At 46.6% G+C, this 26,774-nt stretch overlaps 1 protein-coding gene across 5 annotated transcripts in view; it reads right to left on the reverse strand.

Annotated features, from left to right (window-relative positions):
• Positions 1 to 26,774, reverse strand: part of EPB41L4A (erythrocyte membrane protein band 4.1 like 4A) — a 419,914-nt gene that overhangs the window by 90,890 nt on the left and 302,250 nt on the right. For all 5 annotated transcript variants that reach the window (XM_063964124.1, XM_063964123.1, XM_063964121.1 and 2 more), the window contains one exon: positions 14,086 to 14,177. In XM_063964124.1, the coding sequence (XP_063820194.1) occupies positions 14,086 to 14,177 (92 nt within the window). The remainder of the gene's footprint in view (positions 1 to 14,085; positions 14,178 to 26,774) is intronic.

Here is a 26,774-nt window from a genome sequence, read left to right on the forward strand (position 1 = left end):
AATGCTGACTTGCCTGATGTAGTTGTTGAAATCATGGCATCCAGCTTGTCTCCAAAGAGAGCTTCTCCATTGTAAGGAGGCGCCTCAATATTCTTTTTTGATTTCACATCAGCATTCCATTAGCGGATACACAGCACCCTGCGGGCTGAAATCGCCATAGCGGAGGATCTTGAGCTCAGCAACCTAATATCCTTCATAGCTTCAACTAAGTAACCTGCAGCATCTTTGATATGACTGAGAGTTAAGACTATTTCATCCCTGTCAACTTTGTCTATGTTAACAAGCAAGTTGTTAGACCATTTTTCCACAGCGTTACCTACTCATGCACAAGCAATGGTGGGCCTGAGCACCGTTCCGCTAGCCGTATATATGGATTTTAGGGTTGTTTATAATTTACGGTCAGTTGAATCTTTTAAAGAGGCTGAACAAGGGGCAGGCAAAACTATTTTCTTAGACAGCCGAGAAACTGAGGTGTCTATCATTGGGGGTGTCTCAATTTGTGCCTGTCTTCCTCAGGGAAAGGGTACGCTACACGTATCCTTCTGGGAAGGGTACAATTCTTCTCAGGGTTAGCCCAGGATTCTTCAAAGAACGCATTCAAATCCTTTGAAGGAGGAAAAGTCACAACCTGCTTTTTATTTAATTTAAAATAATCCTTTTCCTCTGGGACCAGTGTTGTTTCAAGAAACTCCAACACTTCCTTTATAGCAACTATCATACACTGTATGCTTTTGGCTAATTTGGGGTCTACCCCTCTCACATCCCCAGTGTCGACGTCAGAGTCGGAATCTGTATCTGTGTCCCCTTGAATTATCTGGGCCAGAGACCTTTTCTGGGAACTGGATGGGACCCGAGTGGATGATATGGAGGGGTCAGTAAACAGAGCATCCTCCACAGACTGCCTCCAATATTTAGTCTGTTGTTCAGACTCAGAGAATTTCTTTGCAAGCATTGACATATACTTTTGCAACATTCTCACCCACTCCTGCTCCTTCTGAGAGGGAAGGGCCACCACATTACCCTCTCATTTACCCTGTATCTAAAATGTGTTCTTCCTGGGAAGAACCCTCCCCAATGTCTGATATGTTACACACTTGTACACACACACACACACACACACACACACACACACACACACACACCTATCACACAGGGGAGCTATTGGGGACAGACCCACACTTATGTCTGTCAGAGAGACACAGAGGGATTTGCCAGTCCACACACTGCGCCTTATTGTGAATTGTGGAAATATTACCCACTTACAGCGCATATTCCAATAATAGGCCAACAGACCTAATAATAATGAACACTCTCTGCCCCTTCTATAAGACTCTGTACTTGTGTCAGCGTTGTCATGAGGAGAAACAGTGTTCAGGAGCTTTAAACTGGAGTTTCTGCAGGAGAAAATGGCACCCAGTGAGTGTTCTGGCAAGTCTGAGGAGAAGCCCCGCCCTTCAGCCTCAGCAATGTAATATTTATACTGGCCGGGGATGGCACATCAGCGGCTGTACATGTATGTACCCTTTTTGCCAGTGAGAGTAAGGTTTTAAAACATGGCGCATAGCGCCCCGCCGCTGCGCGTATACCTGTATGCCACCAACGATGACCAGAGGATCCCCTCTCTGCAGGACTCCGGTAATATACTCACCAACCTTCTGACTTCTGGCTCTGTTAGGGGGTGGCGGCAGTGCTGTGGGAGTGAACGCTGGCCAGGCTTGGGCTGTGTTCAGTACCCTTCAGGAGCTAATGGTGTCCTGTCAGCGGAAGCAGAACCATTAACTAATTGAGAAGTTGGTTCCTACTCACCCCCCCCCCCCCCCCCCCAAGTCCCAAAAAGCAGGGAAGCTGTTGATAGCAGCTTCCCTGTAAAATAAAAAACCTAAGAAAGTCTTTTTCCAGCAAAGCTCTGTAGAGCTCCACTAGTGTGCATCCAGTCTCCCGGGCATATTTTCTAAACTAAGGTCTGGAGGAGGGGCATAGAGGGAGGAGCCAGTTCACACTGCTGAAAAGTCTTAAAGTGCCAAAGGCTCCTGCGGAACAGTGGTACTAAAATGGTACTGTGGTACTAAAATGGATCCCAGCATCCTCTAGGACGTAAGAGAAAACATTTTGTGCAAAACAAGACCAGCCCTGTAGTTACTCTTCGTGTATGTTGATTCTAACGTTGGAAGGTTGGCTTTTGACGTCACACACCCACCCAGCGTTCGCCAAGTCACGCCTGCGTTTTCCCTGGCACGCCTGTGTTTTTCCAAAAACTCCATGAAAACGGTCAGTTGACACACAGAAACGCCTCTTTCCTGTCAATCTTCTTGCGGCCGCCAGTGCGAATGGAAACGTCGCTACAACCTGTGCAAAATCACAAAGGACTTTGTACCAGTTTGTCACGCGTTGGCATTGCGGTGCATACGCATGTGCAGAAATGCAGATTTTTAGCCTGATCGCTGCGCTGCGAACAATGGCAGCTAGCGATCAACTCGGAATGACCCCCTTTATCTATTACAAATTTCTCTTTATCTGAGATTTGATTAATAACCCCCCTCTCCCTTAGAGACCTCTATTTATAATTGGAATGGCAGTCTATAGCACTCTAGGGGCCTCAATCTTGTTCATTTCCTCTGTCCCCAAAGCACGGAGCCCCATATAGCAACTCTCACTAATGTGTGCCAATAAATGGCTTCTTCATCAAATGGGTCTTATTAAAAGTATAGACGTTGGGTGGCAAAGTACATTTTATACACAGTATGTTTCCAAGAGTTATTTGAACCATAAATAAGGATAAACCAAGAGATGATTTACATGAAAAAATTGAAACTTTTATTCCATTATAAAAGGTTGGTACCAAAGAGCATAGGCTGGATTTCATTATGTTTACACTTTTCTAGTTGCCTCCTAAAGAATTTTCCCCCTTTATACACCTGCTGGATGCAGACTTTTAGGTTATGGGTGGTGCTCCGGAGTGCACTGGGTGAACCATGAAGGCTAACAGTGCACAACTAAGCTGTCTGTAGCTAAATAACCTGGGAAGTTTAAAATTAACTTGCAGAGACTTTACAAATGATAACGAATTGAGTTTTCTATAGCAGTTATAATAGGCTAGCCATATCCTTTTAAACCGGGATACCTATGAATTACACAGGTTCTGTGGCTGGCTAAATTCAAGCCTGAATCTTACATGGTTTTAATCAGCCACAGAACCCGTGTAAATCATAGGAACATACCCTCCAACTTTTCTCTGTAAAAAATCACTACAGATGAGGTGAAGATGCGTGACCAGAGGCGTCGGAATGGGGGGGGGGGGCAAGGGGGCAGTTCGCTCCCCCCAAACATGAGAGAGGCGCCTGCCGCCACAGTACGCGGCTGAGATAGGCGCCACACATAACGGGCGCTTCAGCCGCGGACCGCGATTCACTGACTGTCACTGTCTGGCAGTGACAGTCAGTGCTGCTGCTGCTCCTCCCGTATTGCTCTGATCACGCATATGTAATGAGCGGCGGAGCGTCATGACGTCAAGCCGCTCATTACATATGCGCAAGCTTTGCTGGGGCCGGCCACGGATGTCGCAGGGGAGACACTGAAAATGCGGGGGCCGCCCGCTCCTGATTGCCCGCCCACCTACCTGGCCAGCCAGCCAACCAGTCAACGTTCTGTGGGGGTATGTGTTCCTGGCACTGTGGGGACATATGTATAATTGTCTCTGGGGGCATATATGTATATCTTGCACTGGGGACCTATGTATAACTGGCTCATGGGGCATATATGTATCTGGCACTGGGAACATGTGTATAACTGGCTCTAGGGGAGTGTATGTGTGTGTATATATATATATTCCTAGAGCCAGTTATACACATGATCCCAGTGCCAGATATACATATATAATATCTATCTATCTACCTACCTCTCTGGGGGCATATATCAGATATAGATAGATAGATAGATAGATAGATAGATAGATAGATAGATAGATAGATAGATAGATAGATAGATAGATAGATAGATAGATCTGATATATGCCCCCAGAGAGGTAGATAGATATATATTATTTATATATATATATAAAAACATAGAAACATAGAATTTGTCGGCAGATAAGAACCACTTGGCCCATCTAGTCTGCCCCTTATTTTTTTTTTTTTATATTTTTTTTTATCACTAACCTTATTTGATCCTTATTTCTTTGTAAGGATATCCTTATGTCTATCCCATGCATGTTTAAATTGCTCTACTGTCTTAGCCTCTACCACCTCTGATGGGAGGCTATTCCACTTGTCCACTACCCTTTCTGTGAAATAATTTTTCCGCAAATTTCCCCTGAACCTCCCCCCCTCCAGTCTCAGTGCATGTCCTCGTGTCCTATTGCTTCTCTTCATTTGGAGAATGTTTCCCTCCTGGACTTTGTTAAAACCCTTCATATATTTGAAAGTTTCTATCATGTCCCCCCTTTCCCTTCTCTGCTCCAAACTATACATATTGAGATTTCTTAGTCTTTCTGGGTATGTTTTGTGATGTAGGCCATGCACCATTTTAGTTGCCCTCCTTTGTACAGTTTCTAATGTATTAATATCCTTTAGAAGATATGGCCTCCAGAACTGAATACAGTATTCTAGATGAGGCCGTACCAATGACCTATACAGTGGCATTATTACTTCTTTCTTTCTGCTGCTGATTCCTCTCCCAATGCAGCCAAGCATCTGATTAGCCTTCCTCATTGCCTTGTTACATTGCTTACCTGCCTTTAAGTCATCTGAAATAGTGACTCCTAGATCCCTTTCCTCCTCAGTAGTTTCCAGTATAGTGCCATTAATACTGTATTTAGCTTTAGGATTTTTGAGACCCAAGTGCATGATTTTGCATTTTTTGGCATTAAACTGTAATTGCCAGACTCTTGACCATTCTCTCTCTCTCTCTCTCTCTCTCTCTCTCTCTCTCTCTCTCTATATATATATATATATATATATATATATATATATATATCTACCTCTCTGGGGGCATATATCAGATATATATCTATATCTGATATATGCCGCCAGAGAGGTAGATAGATAGATAATAAGAATTTACTTACCGATAATTCTATTTCTCGGAGTCCGTAGTGGATGCTGGGGTTCCTGAAAGGACCATGGGGAATAGCGGCTCCGCAGGAGACAGGGCACAAAAGTAAAGCTTTCCGATCAGGTGGTGTGCACTGGCTCCTCCCCCTATGACCCTCCTCCAAGCCAGTTAGGTACTGTGCCCGGACGAGCGTACACAATAAGGGAGGAATTTTGAATCCCGGGTAAGACTCATACCAGCCACACCAATCACACCGTACAACTTGTGATCTAAACCCAGTTAACAGTATGATAACAGCGGAGCCTCTGAAAAGATGGCTCACAACAATAATAACCCGATTTTTGTAACTATGTACAAGTATTGCAGATAATCCGCACTTGGGATGGGCGCCCAGCATCCACTACGGACTCCGAGAAATAGAATTATCGGTAAGTAAATTCTTATTTTCTCTATCGTCCTAGTGGATGCTGGGGTTCCTGAAAGGACCATGGGGATTATACCAAAGCTCCCAAACGGGCGGGAGAGTGCGGATGACTCTGCAGCACCGAATGAGAGAACTCCAGGTCCTCCTTAGCCAGGGTATCAAATTTGTAGAATTTAGCAAACGTGTTTGCCCCTGACCAAGTAGCTGCTCGGCAAAGTTGTAAAGCCGAGACCCCTCGGGCAGCCGCCCAAGATGAGCCCACCTTCCTTGTGGAATGGGCCTTTACATATTTTGGCTGTGGCAGGCCTGCCACAGAATGTGCAAGCTGAATTGTATTACACATCCAACTAGCAATAGTCTGCTTAGAAGCAAGAGCACCCAGTTTGTTGGGTGCATACAGGATAACAGCAAGTCAGTTTCCCTGACTACAGCCGTCCTGGAACATATTTTCAGGGCCCTGACAACATCTAGCAACTTGGAGTCCTCCAAGTCCCTAGTAGGTGCAAGGCACCACAATAAGCTGGTTCAGGTGAAACACTGACACCACCTTAGGGAGAGAACTGGGGACGAGTCCGCAGCTCTGCCCTGTCCGAATGGACAAACAGATATGGGCTTTTTTGAGAAAAAACCACCAATTTGACACTCGCCTGGTCCAGGCCAGGGCCAAGAGCATGGTCACTTTTCATGTGAGATGCTTCAAATCCACAGATTTGACTGGTTGTAAACCAATGTGATTTTGAGGAATCCCAGAACTACGTTGAGATCCCACAGTGCCACTGGAGGCACAAAAGGGGGTTGTATATGCAATACTCCCTTGACAAACTTCTGGACTTCAAGAACTGAAGCCAATTCTTTCTGGAAGAAAATCGACAGGGCCGAAATTTGAACCATAATGGACCCCAATTTGAGGCCCATAGACACTCCTGTTTGCAGGAAATGCAGGAAACGACCGAGTTGAAATTTTTTTTGTGGGGCCTTCCTGGCCTCACACCACGCAACATATTTTCGCCACATTTGGTGATAATGTTGTGCGGTCACCTCCTTTCTGGCTTTGACCAGGGTAGGAATGACCTCTTCCGGAATGCCTTTTTCCCTTAGGATCCGGCTTTCCACCTCCATGCCGACAAACGCAGCTGCGGTAAGTCTTGGAACAGACATGGTACTTGCTGAAGCAAGTCCCTTCTTAGCGGCAGAGGCCATAAGACCTCTGTAAGCATCTCTTGAAGTTCCGGGTACCAAGTCCTTCTTGGCCAATCCGGAGCCATGAGTATAGTTCTTACTCCTCTACGTCTTATAATTTTCAGCACCTTAGGTATGAGAAGCAGAGGAGGGAACACATACACCGACTGGTACACCCACGGTGTTACCAGAACGTCCACAGCTATTGCCTGAGGGTCTCTTGACCTGGCGCAATACCTGTCCCGTTTTTTGTTCAGACGGGACGCCATCATGTCCACCTTTGGTATTTCCCAACGGTTTACAATCATGTGGAAAAAACTTCCCGATGAAGTTTCCACACTCCCGGGTGGAGGTCGTGCCTGCTGAGGAAGTCTGCTTCCCAGTTTCCATTCCCGGGATGAAACACTGCTGACAGTGCTATCACATGATTTTCCGCCCAGCGAAAAGTCCTTGCAGTTTTTGCCATTGCCCTCCTGCTTCTTGTGTCGCCCTGTCTGTTTACGTGGGCGACTGCCGTGATGTTTTTCCCACTGGATCAATACCGGCTGACCTTGAAGCAGAGGTTTTGCTAAGCTTAGAGCATTATAAATTTACCCTTAGCTCCAGTATATTTATGTGGAGAAAACTCTCCAGACTTGATCACACTCCCTGGAAATTTTTTCCTTGTGTGACTGCTCCCCAGCCTCTCGGGCTGGGCTCCGTGGTCACCAGCATCCAATCCTGAATGCCGAATCTGCGGCCCTCTAGAAGATGAGCACTCTATAACTACCACAGGAGAGACACCCTTGTCCTTGGATATAGGGTTATCCGCTGATGCATCTGAAGATGCGATCCGGACCATTTGTCCAGCAGATCCCACTGAAAAGTTCTTGCGTGAAATCTGCCGAATGGAATTGCTTCGTAGGAAGCCACCATTTTTACCAGGACCCTTGTGCAATGATGCACTGTTTTTAGGAGGTTCCTGACTAGCTCGGATAACTCCCTGGCTTTCTCTTCCGGGAGAAACACCTTTTTCTGGACTGTGTCCAGAATCATCCCTAGGCACAGCAGACGTGTCGTCGGGATCAGCTGCGATTTTGGAATATTTAGAATCCACCCGTGCTGTTGTAGCAGTATTCGAGATAGTGCTACTCCGACCTCCAACAGTTCCCTGGACTATGCCCTTATCAGGAGATCGTCCAAGTAAGGGATAATTAAGACGCCTTTTCTTCGAAGAAGAATCATCATTTCGGCCATTACCTTGGTAAAGACCCGGGGTGCCGTGGACAATCCAAACGGCAGCGTCTGAAACTGATAGTGACAGTTCTGCACCACGAACCTGAGGTACCCTTAGTGAGAAGGGCAAATTTGGGACATAGAGGTAAGCATCCCTGATGTCCCGGGACACTATATAGTCCCCTTCTTTCTGGTTCGTTATCACTGCTCTGAGTGACTCCATCTTGATTTGAACCTTTGTAAGTGTTCAAAAAAATTTTTTTAGAATAAGTCTCACCTAGCCATCTGGCTTCAGTACCACAATATAGTGTGGAATAATACCCCTTTTCTTGTAGTAGGAGGGGTAATTTAATTATCACCTGCTGGGAATACAGCTTGTGAATTTTTTCCCATACTGCCTCCTTGTCGGAGGGAGACCTTGGTAAAGCAGACTTCAGGAGCCTGCGAAGGGGAAACGTCTCGACATTCCAATCTGTACCCCCGGGATACTACATGTAGTATCCAGGGGTCCTGTACGGTCTCAGCGCCATGCTGAGAACTTGTCAGAAGCGGTGGAACGCTTCTGTTCCTGGGAATGGGCTGCCTGCTGCAGTCTTCTCCCCTTTCCTCTATCCCTGGGCAGATATGATCTTATAGGGACGAGAGGACTGAGGCTGAAAAGACGGTGTCTTTTTCTGCAGAGATGTGACTTAGGGTAAAAAACGGTGGATTTTCCAGCAGTTGCCGTGGCCACCAGGTCCGATGTACCGACCCCAAATAACTCCTCTTCCTTTATACGGCAATACACCTTTGTGCCGTTTGGAATCTGCATCACCTGACCACTGTCGTGTCCATAACATCTTCTGGCAGTTATGGACATCGCATTTACTCATGATGCCAGAGTGCAAATATTCCTCTGTGCATCTCGCATATATAGAAATGCATCCTTTAAATGCTCTATAGTCAATAAAATACTGTCCCTGTCAAGGGTATCAATATTTTTAGTCAGGGAATCCGACCAAGCCACCCCAGCTCTGCACATCCAGGCTGAGGCGATCGCTGGTCGCAGTATAACACCAGTATGTGTGTATATACTTTTTATGATATTTTCCAGCCTCCTGTCAGCTGGTCCTTGAGGACGGCCCTATCTATAGACGGTACCGCCACTTGTTTTGATAAGCGTGTGAGCGCCTTATCCACCTTAAGGGGTGTTTCCCAACGCGCCCTAACTTCTGGCGGGAAAGGGTATACCGCCCATAATTTTCTATCGGGGGGAACCCACGCATCATCACACACTTTATTTAATTTATCTGATTCAGGAAAAACTATGGTAGTTTTTTCACATCCCACATAATACCCTCTTTTGTGGTACTTGTAGTATCAGAAATATGTAACACCTCCTTCATTGCCTTTAACGTGTGGCCCTAATAAGGAATACGTTTGTTTATTCACCGTCGACACTGGATTCAGTGTCCCTGTCTGTGTCTGTGTCGACCGACTAAAGTAAACGGGCGTTTTAAAAACCCCTGACGGTGTTTTTGAGACGTCTGGACCGGTACTAATTGTTTGTCGGCCGTCTCATGTCGTCAACCGACCTTGCAGCGTGTTGACATTATCACGTAATTTCCTAAATAAGCCATCCATTCCGGTGTCGACTCCCTAGAGAGTGACATCACCATTACAGGCAATTGCTCCGCCTCCTCACCAACATCGTCCTCCTACATGTCGACACACACGTACCGACACACAGCACACACACACAGGGAATGCTCTGATAGAGGACAGGACCCACTAGCCCTTTGGAGAGACAGAGGGAGAGTTTGCCAGCACACACCAAAAACGCTATAATTATATAGGGACAACCTTTTATAAGTGTTTTCCCTTATAGCATCTTAATATATATAAGCATATCGCCACATTAGTGCCCCCCCTCTCTGTTTTAACCCTGTTTCTGTAGTGCAGTGCAGGGGAGAGCCTGGGAGCCTTCCCTCCAGCCTTTCTGTGAGGGAAAATGGCGCTGTGTGCTGAGGAGATAGGCCCCGCCCCTTTTTCGGCGGCCTCGTCTCCCGCTCTTAACGGATTCTGGCAGGGGTTAAATATCTCCATATAGCCTCCGGAGGCTATATGTGAGGTATTTTTAGCCAAACTAGGTATTCATTTGCCTCCCAGGGCGCCCCCCTCCCAGCGCCCTGCACCCTCAGTGACTGCCGTGTGAAGTGTGCTGAGAGGAAAATGGCGCACAGCTGCAGTGCTGTGCGCTACCTTTAGAAGACTGAGGAGTCTTCTGCCGCCGATTCTGGACCTCTTCTTACTTCAGCATCTGCAAGGGGGCCGGCGGCAAGGCTCCGGTGACCATCCAGGCTGTACCTGTGATCGTCCCTCTGGAGCTAATGTCCAGTAGCCAAGAAGCCAATCCATCCTGCACGCAGGTGAGTTCACTTCTTCTCCCCTAAGTCCCTCGTTGCAGTGATCCTGTTGCCAGCAGGACTCACTGTAAAATAAAAAACCTAAGCTAAACTTTTCTAAGCAGCTCTTTAGGAGAGCCACCTAGATTGCACCCTTCTCGGCCGGGCACAAAAATCTAACTGGCTTGGAGGAGGGTCATAGGGGGAGGAGCCAGTGCACACCACCTGATCGGAAAGCTTTACTTTTGTGCCCTGTCTCCTGCGGAGCCGCTATTCCCCATGGTCCTTTCAGGAACCCCAGCATCCACTAGGACGATAGAGAAATATACCTATATATATATATATATATATATATATATCTCTATCTATATATATATATATCTATATATCTATATATATATATCTACCTCTCTGGGGGCATATATCAGTGATGTGCGGTGGGCATATATGTATATCTGGCTCTGGGGCATGTATGTATAACTGGCTCTGGGGGCATATACTTATGTATATCTGGCTCAGGGGTATATATGTATATCTGGCACTGGGAAATATGTATATCTGGCACTGGGGGCATACAGTATATGTATATCTGGCACTGGGGACATGTATATCTGGCGGCATTTATGTATGTATATCTGGCACTGGGGGCATTTATGTATGTATATCTGGCACTGGGGGCATATATGTATAACTGGCACTGGGGACGCTCTACAGTGTATATAATGGGCTCTGTCAGGCATAATGTGTGTAAGAGGCTCTACCAGACATAATGCATATAAGGGGCTTTGGGGGTAATTCAGACTGGATTGCTGCAGCGACAGTGATCACAGTCTGAATCCCTTTGTGGAGTGCGCTCGCACCCCGGTAGCCCAGTGAAATGCTGACAGCATCTCTGGGCTGCGATCACCTCTGCCTGATTGAGAGAAAGAGATGGTTGTGGGGCGGGAGAGGGCATGCCAATGGCGTAAGAACACCGTTGGCTGGGTGCGGTCCAGACAACGCAGGTGTGTCTGGTCCATTGCGGGGGCGGGCCGCGGCGGCTGCGTTGGAAGGGAGATACTAGCCAGGTGCAAAATCCTCACCGCTATGCGATGCTATCACACCCGTGCGGGGAGGGGGAGAGCCAGACATGCTGGGTGGACTAGCCCTGTGCTGGACGTCCCCGGCATGTCTGAGAAACTGATCGTAGATGTGCTAAATTTAGCACATCTACGATCAGTTCTGAATTAGGCCCTCTACCGGGCATATTGTGTGTAAGGGAGCTCTACCAGACATAATGTATATACGGGGTCACTCACTCACTGCTACTCCATAGAGTTTCGTACAGGTACAAGTGACCTGTCTAAGGTGGCCATAAATTAGGGGCGCCAAATTGAGATTTTATCTTGCCCCCCCCAACTGAAAAACGTTCTGACGCCCCTGTGCGTGACCACATGTAAAAGAGGTGATAGGGTAAGTCCATATCTTTCCCATGGTGCAGCCAGTCGCAGAGAGGAAGAAGCTGGTTTGGGACAGTGTCCCCTATGGAGAGAGGACAGCAAGCAGAGCGAGCATTGGGAAACTGACCGCTCATGACCGAGGACATTTAAGGAGGACTCGCAGATCTTGCTTAAAGTACTTGCTTCGGGGTTGCTCTGCCCGCTCCTGTCACTCGGTCCCTGGATGGAACCAAGTTACAGGCTGAGTTTTAAAAATGACAGGAGCTGGTTGGTTGGTACTTTATATCCGTCCACACAAGAGATACACGTGAGGAACACAAAGATTAGACAAGGAACAAGAATCCTTAAGTCTTGTTTAAAAGACCTTGTTTAGGAAGGAACAATTAGCACATGTAAGATTATAGCAGTCAAATAAATCTATCCAGTGATGGATTTTACCTGTGGGCAGAACTGCAGCCTCCCCTCCCCAGTAAAATCTGCCACCCCTCCCAGTGTCCGGTGAGTCAGATGCAGTCCGTGACTGCACTGACTTCACTGTGACTGGCTGTGAAGTCCTCGCTGTCAGTCACAGACACTACAGGCAGTCCCTTTGGGAGGTGTTTCCTCTCTCTGGGACTGCCAGACCAGGCTGAATTAAGCAGAGAGCTGACCTCCTGTAGGAAGCCACTCCCTGCATTTCGCGCAGCACAGTCCGATATCAATGGGCTACAGTTCATAGAAGACGGGAGTTTGCGCATGCGCAGTCGCACCACAATGTCTGCGCATGCTCCGTGCCTGGCACCTGCGAGTTCCATTGCACAGGTGCTGGGACCATGGGCTGGCTGTCTCCTCTCCGCTCTGGCCACGCTGAATCTATCCATAAAATAACTATAATGCACACAAATCATGTAACATTATAGCCGTCAATTTACTAAACAGGTAATATTTACATCTAAAGTTACCATTCAAAATTATTGAAGGCCCCATTCCCCAAGTCAAGAAATCTTTCTTCATCATTGGATTTCTTACCACAAAATACTTAGGGGCAGATGTATTAACCTGGAGAAGGCATAAGGAAGTGATAAACCAGTGATATATGCAAGGTGATAAACGCACCAGCCAACCGGCTCCAATATGTAAATTAATAGTTAGGATCTGATTGGCTGGTGCCTATATCACCGTGCACATATCACTGGTTTATCACTTCCTTATGCCGTCTCCAGGTTAATACATCTGCCCCATTATTCTTAAGAAAAGAAAAAAAAACACAAATAAAACTTTTTTTTCTTGATTGCAAATAAAAAGAGATAATTTATTACATTTAATAATACATCTGTAATAATCCCTCCTGGAATCTGTTATCTTCAGTGGTTATATAAAATCTACCTCTGTACAATTAAAGTGTTTCAAATGATTTTCAAATAAATATAATTGTCTGGGTGACTGATTGGTTACTGCATTTCCAAACAAGAGCATCATCATTTAAATATTTATTATATATATATATATTTATTAAATATTTCAAAGTAAATAAAAAAATTTTTTTTATTGAAAAACGCCAATAAGGGTAAGAATAGAAGATTTCAGACTTTGAACAACCCCAGGTCACAGTGCTCTGACAAGTCCATCCTACAGAAATAGTTATGCATAGCTCTGAAGTTGAAGTCTCTTCTCCAAAATGGAGCATCCACATGAGAAGGGTCTTGTTAGGGAGCCCACCAGGAAGCTTGCGACAAAGACAGTAAAAATTGTCCATGGGACAATACATAGTATTGACGCTAAAAATCTGCAGCTCATGCGAGGATGGAAATATGAAAACTCACATAAGATATAGGCTACAATTTACCACACCCAACTTCCAAGTGTAGGGAGAATCTATTGATTGTAACAAACTCAATTTAACTTTAAAGATTAAAGTATGGGCATAATAATCAATAATCAATCCTCTATTAGTATTACCATACTGTCCCTTTAAACTGGGACACTCATGAAACACAGGGTTTGTGGCTGGCTGACTTCAAGCCTAAATTTCACTTGGTTTTAATCAGCCACAGAACCTGTGTAATCCATGTGTGTCCCGGTTTACAGGGATAGTATGGTAAGCCTACTCTTATCTGTAACTAAGAAAAAGCTTTTTTTTTCCATTGAAAGATGTTTGGGAATCTCTGTCCTGTAGAAGAATGACCCCAGACCCCACTCAGAATAGATAGGAAATAAAAAAACAGAGATAGAAGACTGTACGGTCTTGTCTCACAAACTGCGATAATTTAGAGCATGGGTCTTCAACCTGCAGCCATCCAGCTGGTGTGGAACTACACATCCCAGCAGGGCTGCAGGTTGAATACCCATGATTTATAACAATATCATGAGTTCTTTTTTGATTCAGCAATGACACACATTGAATAAGATAACCAACCTGAAGAAGGTGTGGTGTTCCACGCAACATTTCCACAGATGTTTACAAGCCACTTTGTTCTGAGTTTCAAAAAAGAATGAGGTTTCAGTGCACTGGGGGAAAAAACAAAAAACACAGAAAATAAAGAGACTATCAGAAGCCAGATTTACAGCTGCAATGAAAGCTGCCCCGCACCACTGATTTGTCCGCCAGTTAATTCAACGTTTCTATACAATCACAAGGAGGCATGATTGGCATTCCTCCGTCAAAAAGGAGGAAAAAAACAAAACATCTGCCAACTCAAACACAAAATAATTTCAGCTGGCGGAGATCCAAGCACAAGGCTGACAATATACACAGGTGTTTGCTGAACTTACTAGCAGGATGTGTGGTTTGACCTCTTTACAACTAGAAGAGCTGAAAACAAAGACAGCACGGCGCGCAGCACTTTACAGTATAATTGCACTTCGCCACGCAAAACAAAATATCTAACTTTTTCCTGCAGCATTTGTTGTGTGGTCGACCTAGAGACCGGAAAGTGTGTACGCTCAATCTCATTTGTCAGGGAGTTCAAGGGAAATTGCTCATCTTCCACATTGTTCATCTTTCACACCTTTCAAGTCTTCTAGTGTGTATGGGCCTTTATAGATATTGGCACCATCATGGTTCTCCTTTTCTCTTATCCTGGCTCCTGCGTACGCCTATGGCTGCAGCCCACGGGCAGCAGCCACTGGATATTATATTGCTTTAATAAGTGGCATGAACTCTAGCACAGTTGTAGAAGATAAACCTACCATCACGAAGCAATCAAGAGATTGGCCGCTGCCACCACTGATAATATAATCGTTCATATAAAAGCAAATTCCAATAAGTTCTCAATTTTTTTTGTAGAGGACTTTCATGTATGGATGGAGCCTGTGACATCACTAACCATTTGACTAAATACTTGAAGAACAGGTAAGGTTATTAAAGTGTACAAATAAACAGTGAACAAATGGGCCTAATTCAGATCTCGTCAGACCTGAGGCACATAGCACAAACTACCGATGTCCGGTACTTTGAGCATGTACTGGATCCATACTGCACATGTGGAGTGTGGGTCCTGCATCGGTGGATACACTACGGCTGCAGACGTCAAGAGATCGACAGTATGCAGCTGTTTGGGGGCTGGGAGGGGCGGTTTTGGGGGAGTACTGAGGCCAGGATCTCTGTCAGGAGACAGAGATTTACTGGCCTTTTAGCAGGAACTGCGGTGGCAGGCTTGGATCAGTAATGCAAGCAGAATGCATCTACTTATACCATACGCATCTGCTGCATTACCATGCTAGTGCATTGCTACTGCTTCCAAGTAAAGAGCATCAACGCCACCTCCAACCACACCTGAATCAGGACCATTGTGGCCTGCTTAGCGAAAACAAACTGTGCCCACTTTCTCATGTACAGCTGTAGCCTTCAAGTGCTCAACATGTTTTTATCTTCTTGAACCATGTTTAGGTGTGGCTATTAAATAATGAGAGTGATGCTATAATTTACCTTCTGCAGCTACACACCGCTGCATTCTTATTTTCCATTGGTCAAAGCCGTGCTGTAGCTCATTATCTGTCAACTGTCTCAACAGCTCTGTCGTTTTCTTCTTTACCCCAGTAACTGATGCAGAATGGGTTCCCCAGAGTACAGGCATGACTTTAGGGAAAAGAAAGAAGTCACACAATGCTAGGTCTGGTGAGCATGGAGGGCATTCTAGTACTGCAATCAGTTTCTCGGGCAAAACCTGCTTCATATAGAGAGCTGTATGGTCTGGTGCATTTTTCTGAAGGAGGATGAAACCATTTTGCCACAACAATGATCTCTTTCTTCTGATTCTTTCCCCCAAAGTTTCTAGAACTTTTTTTTTCATGTAATAGAAGTATGGTTTATTTTTTTATAAGTACAGTCTAGTTATTTAATAGCCACGCCTCGTAGAGTAAGAAATCTATAACTGCTTTATCTTTAGTGCATTCTTTGCACACAGATGCATCCTCATACATCTAGCCTCAATACGCCATGCAGATTGAACTCACCACACCCAAATCTAACGCTCTCTGCACATGTTATATCTGCCTCCCCTGCAGTACACATGGTTTTGCCCAACTGCTAACAAAAATCCTGCTGCGATCAACTCAGAATTACCCTCACTGTGTGAATGATTACATATGCTCTGTAAGGTGCTGCATAATATGGCATACATGCCTTTTACCGACAGCGGCATCCCAACCACCAGTATGCCGGCAGCGGGGCGAGCGACAGAAAGCCCCTTGCGGACTGGTTGCGCTCGCCACACTGCGGGTACGGTGGTTGGCTGCGTTTGCCACAGGTGGCGCTGGTATTCAGGCGGCGGCATTTCACCGCCTATCGGGATTCTGGTGGCGGCATTGTGCCCGCCGGGATACCGACAGGTGGTTTCGTGATTGCCTCCCCATAATATGTAGGTACTAAACAAATAACTGTTAGGAAATAAGATAACATAGTATGTGTGCTGTATGACACATATAAAAATAGGATTTTAATACCTACCGGTAAATCCTTTTCTCTTAGTCCGTAGAGGATGCTGGGAACACTTCAAGAACCATGGGGTATAGACGGGATCCACAGGAGACATGGGCACTTTAAGACTTTTAAGGGGTGTGAACTGGCTCCTCCCTCTATGCCCCTCCTCCAGACTCCAGTTATAGGAACAGTGCCCAGGGAGACAGACATTTTGAGGAAAGGATTTATAGGTAACTAAGGTGGGACACATACCAGCTCACACCTCAAACACGCCGTACAACATGGCAGTTAACAAAACTCCAGTCAACGGCATGAACAACGTCAGCAACAGGCTGACTACAACACAACACAAGTGTAAACATAACTAATAACTGCAGATAGAGTCCGCACTGGGACGGGCGCCCAGTATCCTCTACGGACTAAGAGAAAAGGATTTACCGGTAGGTATTAAAATCCTATTTTCTCATACGTCCTAGAGGATGCTGGGGACACTTCAAGAACCATGGGGTTTATACCAAAGCTCTAGAACGGGCGGGAGAGTGCTGATGACTCTGCAGCACCGATTGACCAAACATGAGGTCCTCATCAGCCAGGGTATCAAACTTGTAAAATTTTGCAAAAGTGTTTGAACCCGACCAAGTAGCTGCTCGGCAGAGCTGTAATGCCGAGACTCCACGGGCAGCCGCCCAGGAGGAGCCCACTTTCCTGGTAGAGTGGGTCTTTACTGATTTCGGTAATGGCAATCCAGCGGTAGAATGAGTATGCTGAATCGTATTACAGATCCAGCGCGGAATAGTCTACTTGGAATAAGGCGTTACAGTGATGAGCGAGGTTCGGTTTTACTCGGTTTTACTCGGTTTTACTCGGTTCTCAAAACGGCATCTTATTGGCTATCCAAAACACGTGACATCCGTGAGCCAATAAGATGCCGTTTTGAGAACCGAGTAAAACCGAGTAAAACCGAGTAAAACCGAACCCGCTCATCACTAGTTCCAATCTTGTTGGCAGCATACAGGATAAACAGAGCCTCTGTTTTCCTAAGTTGAGCCGTTCTGGCGACAAATCTTTAGGGCCCTGACAACATCAAGAGACTTCAATTCCGCCAATGCGCCAGTAGCCACTGGCACCACAATAGGCTGGTTTACGTGAAATGATGAAACCACTTTTGACAGAAATTGCTGACGAGTTCTTAACTCTGCTCTATCAGCATGGAAGATTAAATAGGGGCTTTTGTGAGACAAAGCCGCCAATTCAGATACCCGTTTTGCGGATGCCAAGGCCAACAACATGACTACTTTCCAAGTAAGGAATTTTAACTCAACCTTACGTAAAGGTTCAAACCAATGAGATTGCAGGGATCGCAATACCACATTAAGATCCCACGGGCCCACAGGAGGCACAAATGGAGGTTGGATGTGCAGCACGCCTTTCACGGAAGGTCTGAACTTCTGGAAGGGAGGCCAATTCTTTCTGGAAGAAAATTGATAAGGCTGAAATTTGTACTTTAATAGAGCCTAACTTTAGGCCCGCATCCACACCTGCTTGCAAAAAATGGAGCAAACGCCCCAGCTGAAATTCTTCCGTAGGAACCTTCTTGGACTCACACCAAGACACATATTTTCTCCAAATACGGTGGTAATGCTTCGCCGTTACTTCCTTTCTAGCCACTGGGAATACCCTTTCTGGCTAGGATTTGGCGTTCAACCGCCATGTCGTCAAACGCAGCCGCGGTATGTCTTGATACACGCACGGACCTTGTTGTAACAGGTCCTCCCGTAGAGGAAGAGACCAGGGATCTTCTATGAGCAACTCCTGAAGATCTGGATACCAGGCCCTCTTTGGCCAGTCTGGAACAATGAGTATCGCCTGAACCCTTGTTCTTATAATCTTTCTCACCTTTGGAATGAGTGGAAGTGGAGGGAACACATAGACCGACGGAAACACCCACGGTGTCACTAGGGCGTCCACCGCCATTGCTTGAGGGTCCCTCGACCTGGAACAATATCTCTGAAGGTTCTTGTTGAGGCGGGACGCCATCATGTCTATTTGAGAAATTCCCCAACGACTTGTCACTTCTGCAAAGACCTCTTGATGAAGACCCCACTCTCCTGGATGGAGATCGTGTCTGCTGAGGAAGTCTGCTTCCCAGTTGTCCACTCCTGGAATGAAGACTGCTGACAGAGCGCTTGCATGTCTTTCCGCCCAGCGAAGAACTTTCGTGGCCTCCGCCATCGCCGCTCTGCTCTTTGTTCCGCCCTGGCGATTTATGTACACCACTGCTGTTATGTTGTCTGACTGAATCAAGACGAGCAGACCATGAAGAAGATGTTCCGCTTGCAGAATGCCGTAGTAAATGGCCCTTAATTCCAGAATGTTTATGTGCAGACAAGCTTCCTGGCTTGACCATTTTCCCTGAAAGTTTCTCCCCTGTGTGACTGCTCCCCAGCCTCGGAGACTTGCATCTGTGGTCACCAGGATCCACTCCTGAATCCCGAACCTGCGTCCCTCCAGAAGGTGAGAACTGTGCAGCCACCACAGAAGGGAGATCCTGGTCCTGGAAGATAGGATTATTTTCCAGTGCATGTCCAGGTGAGACCCGGACCACTTGTACAACAGGTCCCACTGAAACACCCTGGCATGGAACCTGCCATACGGAATGGCCTCGTAGGCTGCCACCATCTTCCCCAGCAACCAAGTGCATTGAAGAACTGACACCTTTGCTGGTTTCAGAATCTGTTTTACCATGTTCTGTATCTCCAGAGCCTTTTCCACTGGAAGAAAAACTCTCTGTAATTCTGTATCCAGAATCATACCCAGGAACGACAGCCATGTCGTCGGAACTGACTGTGATTTTGGCAAGTTTAGGAGCCAACCATGTTGTTGCAGAATCGTCAGTGAGAGCGCAACATTTTTCATCAATTGCTCCTTGGATCTCGCCTTTATGAGGAGATCGTCCAAGTATGGGATAATTGTAATTCCGTGCTTGCGCAGGAGAACCATCATTTCCGCCATAACCTTGGTGAAAATCCTTGGTGCTGAGGACAGACCAAACGGTAACGTCTGAAATTGGTAATGACAATCCTGAACAGCAAACCTCAGGTATGCCTGATGTGGAGGATATATGGGAACGTGCAAGTAAGCATCCTTTGTGTCGACCGGCACCATAAAATCCCCTTCCTCCAGACTGGAGATCACTGCTCGGAGAGATTCCATCTTGAATTTGAATTTTCAGAAATAAATTGAGGGATTTTAGGTTTAGAATCGGTCTGACTGAGCCATCCGGCTTCGGGACCACGAACAGACTCGAATAAAAACTCTCCCCCTGTTGTGACGGGGGAACTGTGACAATGACTTGATTTTGACACAGCTTTAGTATTGCAGCGCATACTACCTCCCTTTCTAGATGAGAAGCTGGCACGTCTTGAAACTCTAATTTGTACCCTTGGGTTACTATTTCTAATATCCAAGGATCCAGGTCCGAGTGCACCCAGACCTGACTGAACAGTTTGAGACGTGCCCCCACCGGTGCGGACTCCCACAGAGGAGCCCCAGCGTCATGCGGCTGATTTTGTAAAAGCCGGAGAGGACTTCTGCTCTTGGGAACTTGCCACAGCCTGTGACCTTTTTCCCCTTCCTCTTCCTCTCGCAGCAAGGAAGGAGGACCCTCATCCTTTTTTGAATTTATTGGGCCGAAAGGACTGCATCTGATAGTGGGGCGTTTTCTTCTGTTGTGCAGGAACATAAGGTAAAAATGACGACTTACCCGCAGTAGCCGTAGATACCAGGTCAGTGAGGCCGTCACCAAATAAGACACTACCGTTAAATGGTAAAGACTCCATCACCTTCTTAGAGTCAGCATCAGCATTCCATTGATGAATCCACAATGCTCTCCTAGCTGAGACTGCCATGGCATTGGCCCTTGATCCCAAAAGGCCAATATCCATTACAGCTTCTTTTAAATATGCTGCAGCGTCCCTGATATGACCCAGAGTCAAAAGCACGCTATCCCTGTCTAGGGTATCTATCTCAGATGACAAGTTATCTGCCCACTTTTCAATAGCGCTACTCACCCATGCCGAAGCAACGGCAGTCCTGAGTAGCGAACCCATAGTGAAATAAATGGATTTTAGTGTATTTTCCTGCTTACGATCCGCAGGATCCTTTAGGGCTGCCGTGTCAGGAGACTGAAGCTCCACCTTTTTGGATAGACTCGATAGAGCTTTGTCCACCGTGGGGGTTGACTGCCACTTTTCCCTGTCCCCAAAAGGAAACGGATATGCCACCGGAAATCTTTTGGGAACCTGTACCTTCTTGTCAGGATTTTCCCAAGCCTTTTCAAAAAGAGCGTTCAGTTCATGAGAGGGAGGAAACGTTACCTCAGGTTTCTCTCCTATATACATACAGACCCTAGTATCAGGAACAGCAGGGTCCTCCGTTATATGCAACACTTCTTTTATTGCCACAATCATGTACTGAATGCTCTTAGCCAGTTTAGGATACAATCTGGCATCACTATAGTCGACACTGGAATCAGAGTCCGTGTCGGTATCCGTATCTGTTATCTGGGTAAATGTACGTTTCTGTGACCCTGAAGGGGTCTGAGCTTGTGACAATGCATCTTCCATGGATTTCCTCCATGTCTGGTTCTTAGACTCAGATTTATCTAATCTCTTAGTCAACCGAGCCACATTTGCACTCAAAACACTCAACATATTTACCCAATCAGCCGTCGGCGGTGCCGACACGGTCACTCCCACAGTCTTTTCTGTCCCCACTCCAGCCTCCTTCGGAGAAGAGCACTCAGCCTCGGACATGTCGACACACACGTACCGACACCCACAATCACACTGGGGCTCTAGGAGACAGACCCACAACAAAGCCTGTTAGAGAAACACAGAGAGAGTTCTGCCAGCTCACAACCCAGCGCCTATCCCGGTTCTGAAGCAAGTAAACTACTGCCCAGTCCTGTTAGCGCTTTTACTATCAAATAATTAGCACCAAACCTCTTGTGCCCCCCCCCCTTTTTGCACCCTGTTACTTGTACAGCAGTGTGGGAGGCCAGGCTCAGCGTCTCTGCAGCTTCTGTGAAGAGAAAATGGCGCTGGTCAGAGCTGTGAGGGCTAAGCCACGCCCCCTTCATGGCGCGCTTCAGTCCCGCTTAATTTTGCATATTTATACTGGCAGGGGTCTGTAATTAGTGCCCAGGCACTTTATACACTTCTGCCAGTCGTATTTTTGAGGATTTATGCTGCCCAGGGCGCCCCCCCTGCACCCTTCAGTGCCGTTCTGTATGTGGGAGCATGGCGCCGTACCTCAAAAGCCGTCTTCTGCCGTCACTGAAGTCTTCTGATCTTCTTAATACTCACCCGGCTTCTGTCTTCTGGCTCTGCAAGGGGGGTGACGGCGCGGCTCCGGGAACGAGCAGCTAGGCGCACCAAGTGATCGGACCCTCTGGAGCTAATGGTGTCCAGTAGCCTAAGAAGCAGAGCCTTTGAACTCAGAGAAGTAGGTCTGCTTCTCTCCCCTCAGTCCCACGATGCAGGGAGCCAGTTGCCAGCAGGTCTCCCTGAAAATAACAAACCTAACAAATTCTTTTTTTTGTCTGAGAAACTCTGGAGTCTCACTGGGCACAGAATCTAACTGGAGTCTGGAGGAGGGACATAGAGGAAGGAGCCAGTTCACACCCCTTTTAAAGTCTTAAAGTGCCCATGTCTCCTGCGGATCCCGTCTATACCCCATGGTTCTTGAAGCATCCCCAGCATCCTCTAGGACGTATGAGAAATGTTGTTATGTTCAACATGCTGACATTTTGCATGTCGACAGTAAGAATGCTATTTTGCCATAAGTGCATCCTAATCCTAACGCTTGTATGTTCATAGTATACATGCATAGTGTTGACATTTTGAATGTAGACATGTAACTATACACTGTGTAGCCAGCGTTACAAAAAAAAGGTACATTATTATGTGTCCTCATACACTACTGCCGCAGTATTGCAAAACAGCCCTTCTCAGTGCGTCAAGTCTTGTGCCACTCTGCCTCCGCTTAGCGGTTTTTTCACGTCCTCTTCGCCTAACTGTGCATCTAAGTTACGATATGATGTGACAAACCTGCTTCATGAGACTGCAGTGATTACTCTATGTGACACTGGTACTCTGTGTGCGAGTGACTCTGAATCTGTATACAAAGTGCACCAGACGCAGCTTTTTTTCATGACAAATCCGTATTTAAAACTAATTACTGTGTGGTTAAATTCACAACCCGGTGGCTGGCACAGAATGAGTGCTGTTTCCGTGCGTTTGTGGTGCAAATACAATGCAAATTTAAATGAAAAGTTGCTACAATACACCGCTGGGCACAGCTTACACGCGGCAGGCACCTTGTGTTGCATAGTGTATTTAGGCTAGGTGTATTATTATTATTATTATTATCCTTTATTTATATGGCGCCACAGGGAATCCGCAGCGCCCAATTACAGAGTACATAAACGAAATAAAACAGGAAAATTGTGTTTACGGTAGAAGACAATATGGGACTAGTACAGGGTATATAAACATAGCTACAGCAGCAGACGACACTGACATAAGTATCAGGGTGGCAGAAGACGCGGGATTTGGTGCCGTTGAAGATGGTTTAAGTAAGAGTAGGAAAACACATGAGGGAAGAGAGTTTACATTCAAAGAGGGGGGGTGGGGGCGCACATCTGTAACTAGAGATACTCAGTTTTACTCCGATCTCAAAAACTGCATCTTACTGCTATTGGCTCTCACGTTTTGAATAGCCAATAGGATGAATCTGGATAAATCTGGCCTTGTGCTACTTTGGTGAAGAGGACCGAGTAAATCCGAACCCGCTCACTGCTATCTGTAACTTGGTTGTTTGCAACAGTAATTCTTCATATGGGATATTTTTATTATTCCTTTATATAGCGTGGACAAATTCCACAGTGCTGTATGGTCAGGGGAAAAACAGTGCAATGCTCTCCATAGCTTCCAAGGTGTATGAGAACTAATGCAGCAGGACCTGTTTTGTACAGTGTACACAACATGTGATTATACAGTGCTATATAATGCTGAATAAACTGGTTACCCCAGCTAGTTCCTATGCAAGCACACATGTACAGAAACTGGTAAAGGCAGAACCCGGGAAGTGACTGTTATAAATTAAGAGTAAATAGGCTGTGTGTATCAGGTCTAGGTGATGGTTTATCTGCTGATGAGGTAATGGGTTCAACAAATATTTTGCTAAGAGAACTTCAATGGACTTGTTTCCAGTACTCACTTTAAGCACTGAATGATGGAGAACAATTCCCCATTAATTATGGTTTTAGCACATGCAATTACTGTACAAACTGCTCCATATACTGTACTAAGGGGGTCATTCTGAGTTGATCGCATGCTGATGATTTTCACTGCGCTGCGATCAGGTCTCTACTGCGCATGCACCACAATGCGCACGCGTGTTGTACGGGTACAATGCGGATCGTCGCTGAGCTATGGATTTAACAAAGAATCCATTCTCACAGCCTATCGCAAGAAGATTGACAGAAAATAAGAATTTACTTACCGATAATTCTATTTCTCGTAGTCCGTAGTGGATGCTGGGGACTCCGTAAGGACCATTGGGAATAGCGGCTCCGCAGGAGACTGGGCACAAAAGTAAAGCTTTAGAACTACCTGGTGTGCACTGGCTCCTCCCCCTATGACCCTCCTCCAAGCCTCAGTTAGGATACTGTGCCCGGACGAGCGTACACAATAAGGAAGGATTTTGAATCCCGGGTAAGACTCATACCAGCCACACCAATCACACCGTATAACTCGTGATCTAAACCCAGTTAACAGCATGATAACAGAGGAGCGTCTAGAAAAGATGGCTCACTACAGCAATAACCCGATTTTTTGGTAACAATAACTATGTACCAGTATTGCAGACAATCCGCACTTGGGATGGGCGCCCAGCATCCACTACGGACTACGAGAAATAGAATTATCGGTAAGTAAATTCTTATTTTCTCTAACGTCCTAAGTGGATGCTGGGGACTCCGTAAGGACCATGGGGATTATACCAAAGCTCCCAAACGGGCGGGAGAGTGCGGATGACTCTGCAGCACCAAATGAGAGAACTCCAGGTCCTCCTCAGCCAGGGTATCAATTTTGTAGAATTTTACAAACGTATTTGCTCCTGACCAAGTAGCTGCTCGGCAAAGTTGTAAAGCCGAGACCCCTCGGGCAGCCGCCCAAGATGAGCCCACCTTCCTTGTGGAGTGGGCATTTACAGATTTTTGGCTGTGGCAGGCCTGCCACAGAATGTGCAAGCTGAATTGTACTACAAATCCAACGAGCAATAGTCTGCTTAGAAGCAGGAGCACCCAGCTTGTTGGGTGCATACAGGATAAACAGCGAGTCAGATTTTCTGACTCCAGCCGTCCTGGAAACATATATTTTCAGGGCCCTGACAACGTCTAGCAACTTGGAGTCCTCCAAGTCCCTAGTAGCCGCAGGCACCACAATAGGTTGGTTCAGGTGAAACGCTGAAACCACCTTAGGGAGAAACTGAGGACGAGTCCTCAATTCCGCCCTGTCCGAATGGAAAATCAGATAAGGGCTTTTACAGGATAAAGCCGCCAATTCTGACACGCGCCTGGCCCAGGCCAGGGCCAACAGCACGACCACTTTCCATGTGAGATATTTTAACTCCACAGATTTAAGTGGTTCAAACCAATGTGACTTTTGGAACCCAAAAACTACATTGAGATCCCAAAGTGCCACTGGAGGCACAAAAGGAGGCTGTATATGCAGTACCCCTTTTACAAACGTCTGAACTTCAGGGACTGAAGCTAGTTCTTTTTGGAAGAAAATTGACAGGGCCGAAATTTGAACCTTAATGGACCCCAATTTCAGGCCCATAGACACTCCTGTTTGCAGGAAATGTAGGAATCGACCCAGTTGAATTTCCTCCGTCGGGCCTTACTGGCCTCGCACCACGCAACATATTTTCGCCAAATGCGGTGATAATGTTTTGCGGTTACATCCTTCCTGGCTTTGATCAGGATAGGGATGACTTCATCCGGAATGCCTTTTTTCCTTCAGGATCCGGCGTTCAACCGCCATGCCGTCAAACGCAGCCGCGGTAAGTCTTGGAACAGACAGGGTCCTTGCTGGAGCAGGTCCCTTCTTAGAGGTAGAGGCCACGGATCCTCCGTGAGCATCTCTTGAAGTTCCGGTTACCAAGTCCTTCTTGGCCAATCCGGAGCCACGAATATAGTGCTTACTCCTCTCCATCTTATCAATCTCAGTACCTTGGGTATGAGAGGCAGAGGAGGGAACACATACACTGACTGGTACACCCACGGTGTTACCAGAGCGTCTACAGCTAAGGCCTGAGGGTCCCTTGACCTGGCGCAATACCTGTCGAGTTTTTCCCAACGGTTTATAATCATGTGGAAGACTTCTGGGTGAAGTCTCCACTCTCCCGGGTGGAGGTCGTGTCTGCTGAGGAAGTCTGCTTCCCAGTTGTCCACTCCCGGAATGAATACTGCTGACAGTGCTATCACATGATTTTCCGCCCAGCGAAGAATCCTTGCAGCTTCTGCCATTGCCCTCCTGCTTCTTGTGCCACCCTGTCTGTTTACGTGGGTGACTGCCGTGATGTTGTCCGACTGGATCAACACCGGCTGACCTTGAAGCAGAGGTCTTGCTAAGCTTAGAGCATTGTAAATGGCCCTTAGCTTCAGGATATTTATGTGAAGTGATGTCTCCAGGCTTGACCATAAGCCCTGGAAATTCCTTCCCTGTGTGACTGCTCCCCAGCCTCGCAGGCTGGCATCTGTGGTCACCAGGACCCAGTCCTGAATGCCGAATCTGCGGCCCTCTAGAAGATGAGCACTCTGCAACCACCACAGGAGGGACACCCTTGTCCTTGGTGACAGGGTTATCCGCTGATGCATCTGAAGATGCGACCCGGACCATTTGTCCAGCAGGTCCCACTGGAAAGTTCTTGCGTGGAATCTGCCGAATGGGATTTGCTTCGTAGGAAGCCACCATTTTACCCAGAACCCTTGTGCATTGATGCACTGAGAGTTGGCTCGGTTTTAGGAGGTTCCTGACTAGCTCGGATAACTCCCTGGCTTTCTCCTCCGGGAGAAACACCTTTTTCTGGACTGTGTCCAGGATCATCCCTAGGAA

The sequence above is a fragment of the Pseudophryne corroboree genome, chromosome 1 (genome assembly GCF_028390025.1).
Source record: "Pseudophryne corroboree isolate aPseCor3 chromosome 1, aPseCor3.hap2, whole genome shotgun sequence".
Lineage (NCBI taxonomy): Eukaryota > Metazoa > Chordata > Amphibia > Anura > Myobatrachidae > Pseudophryne > Pseudophryne corroboree.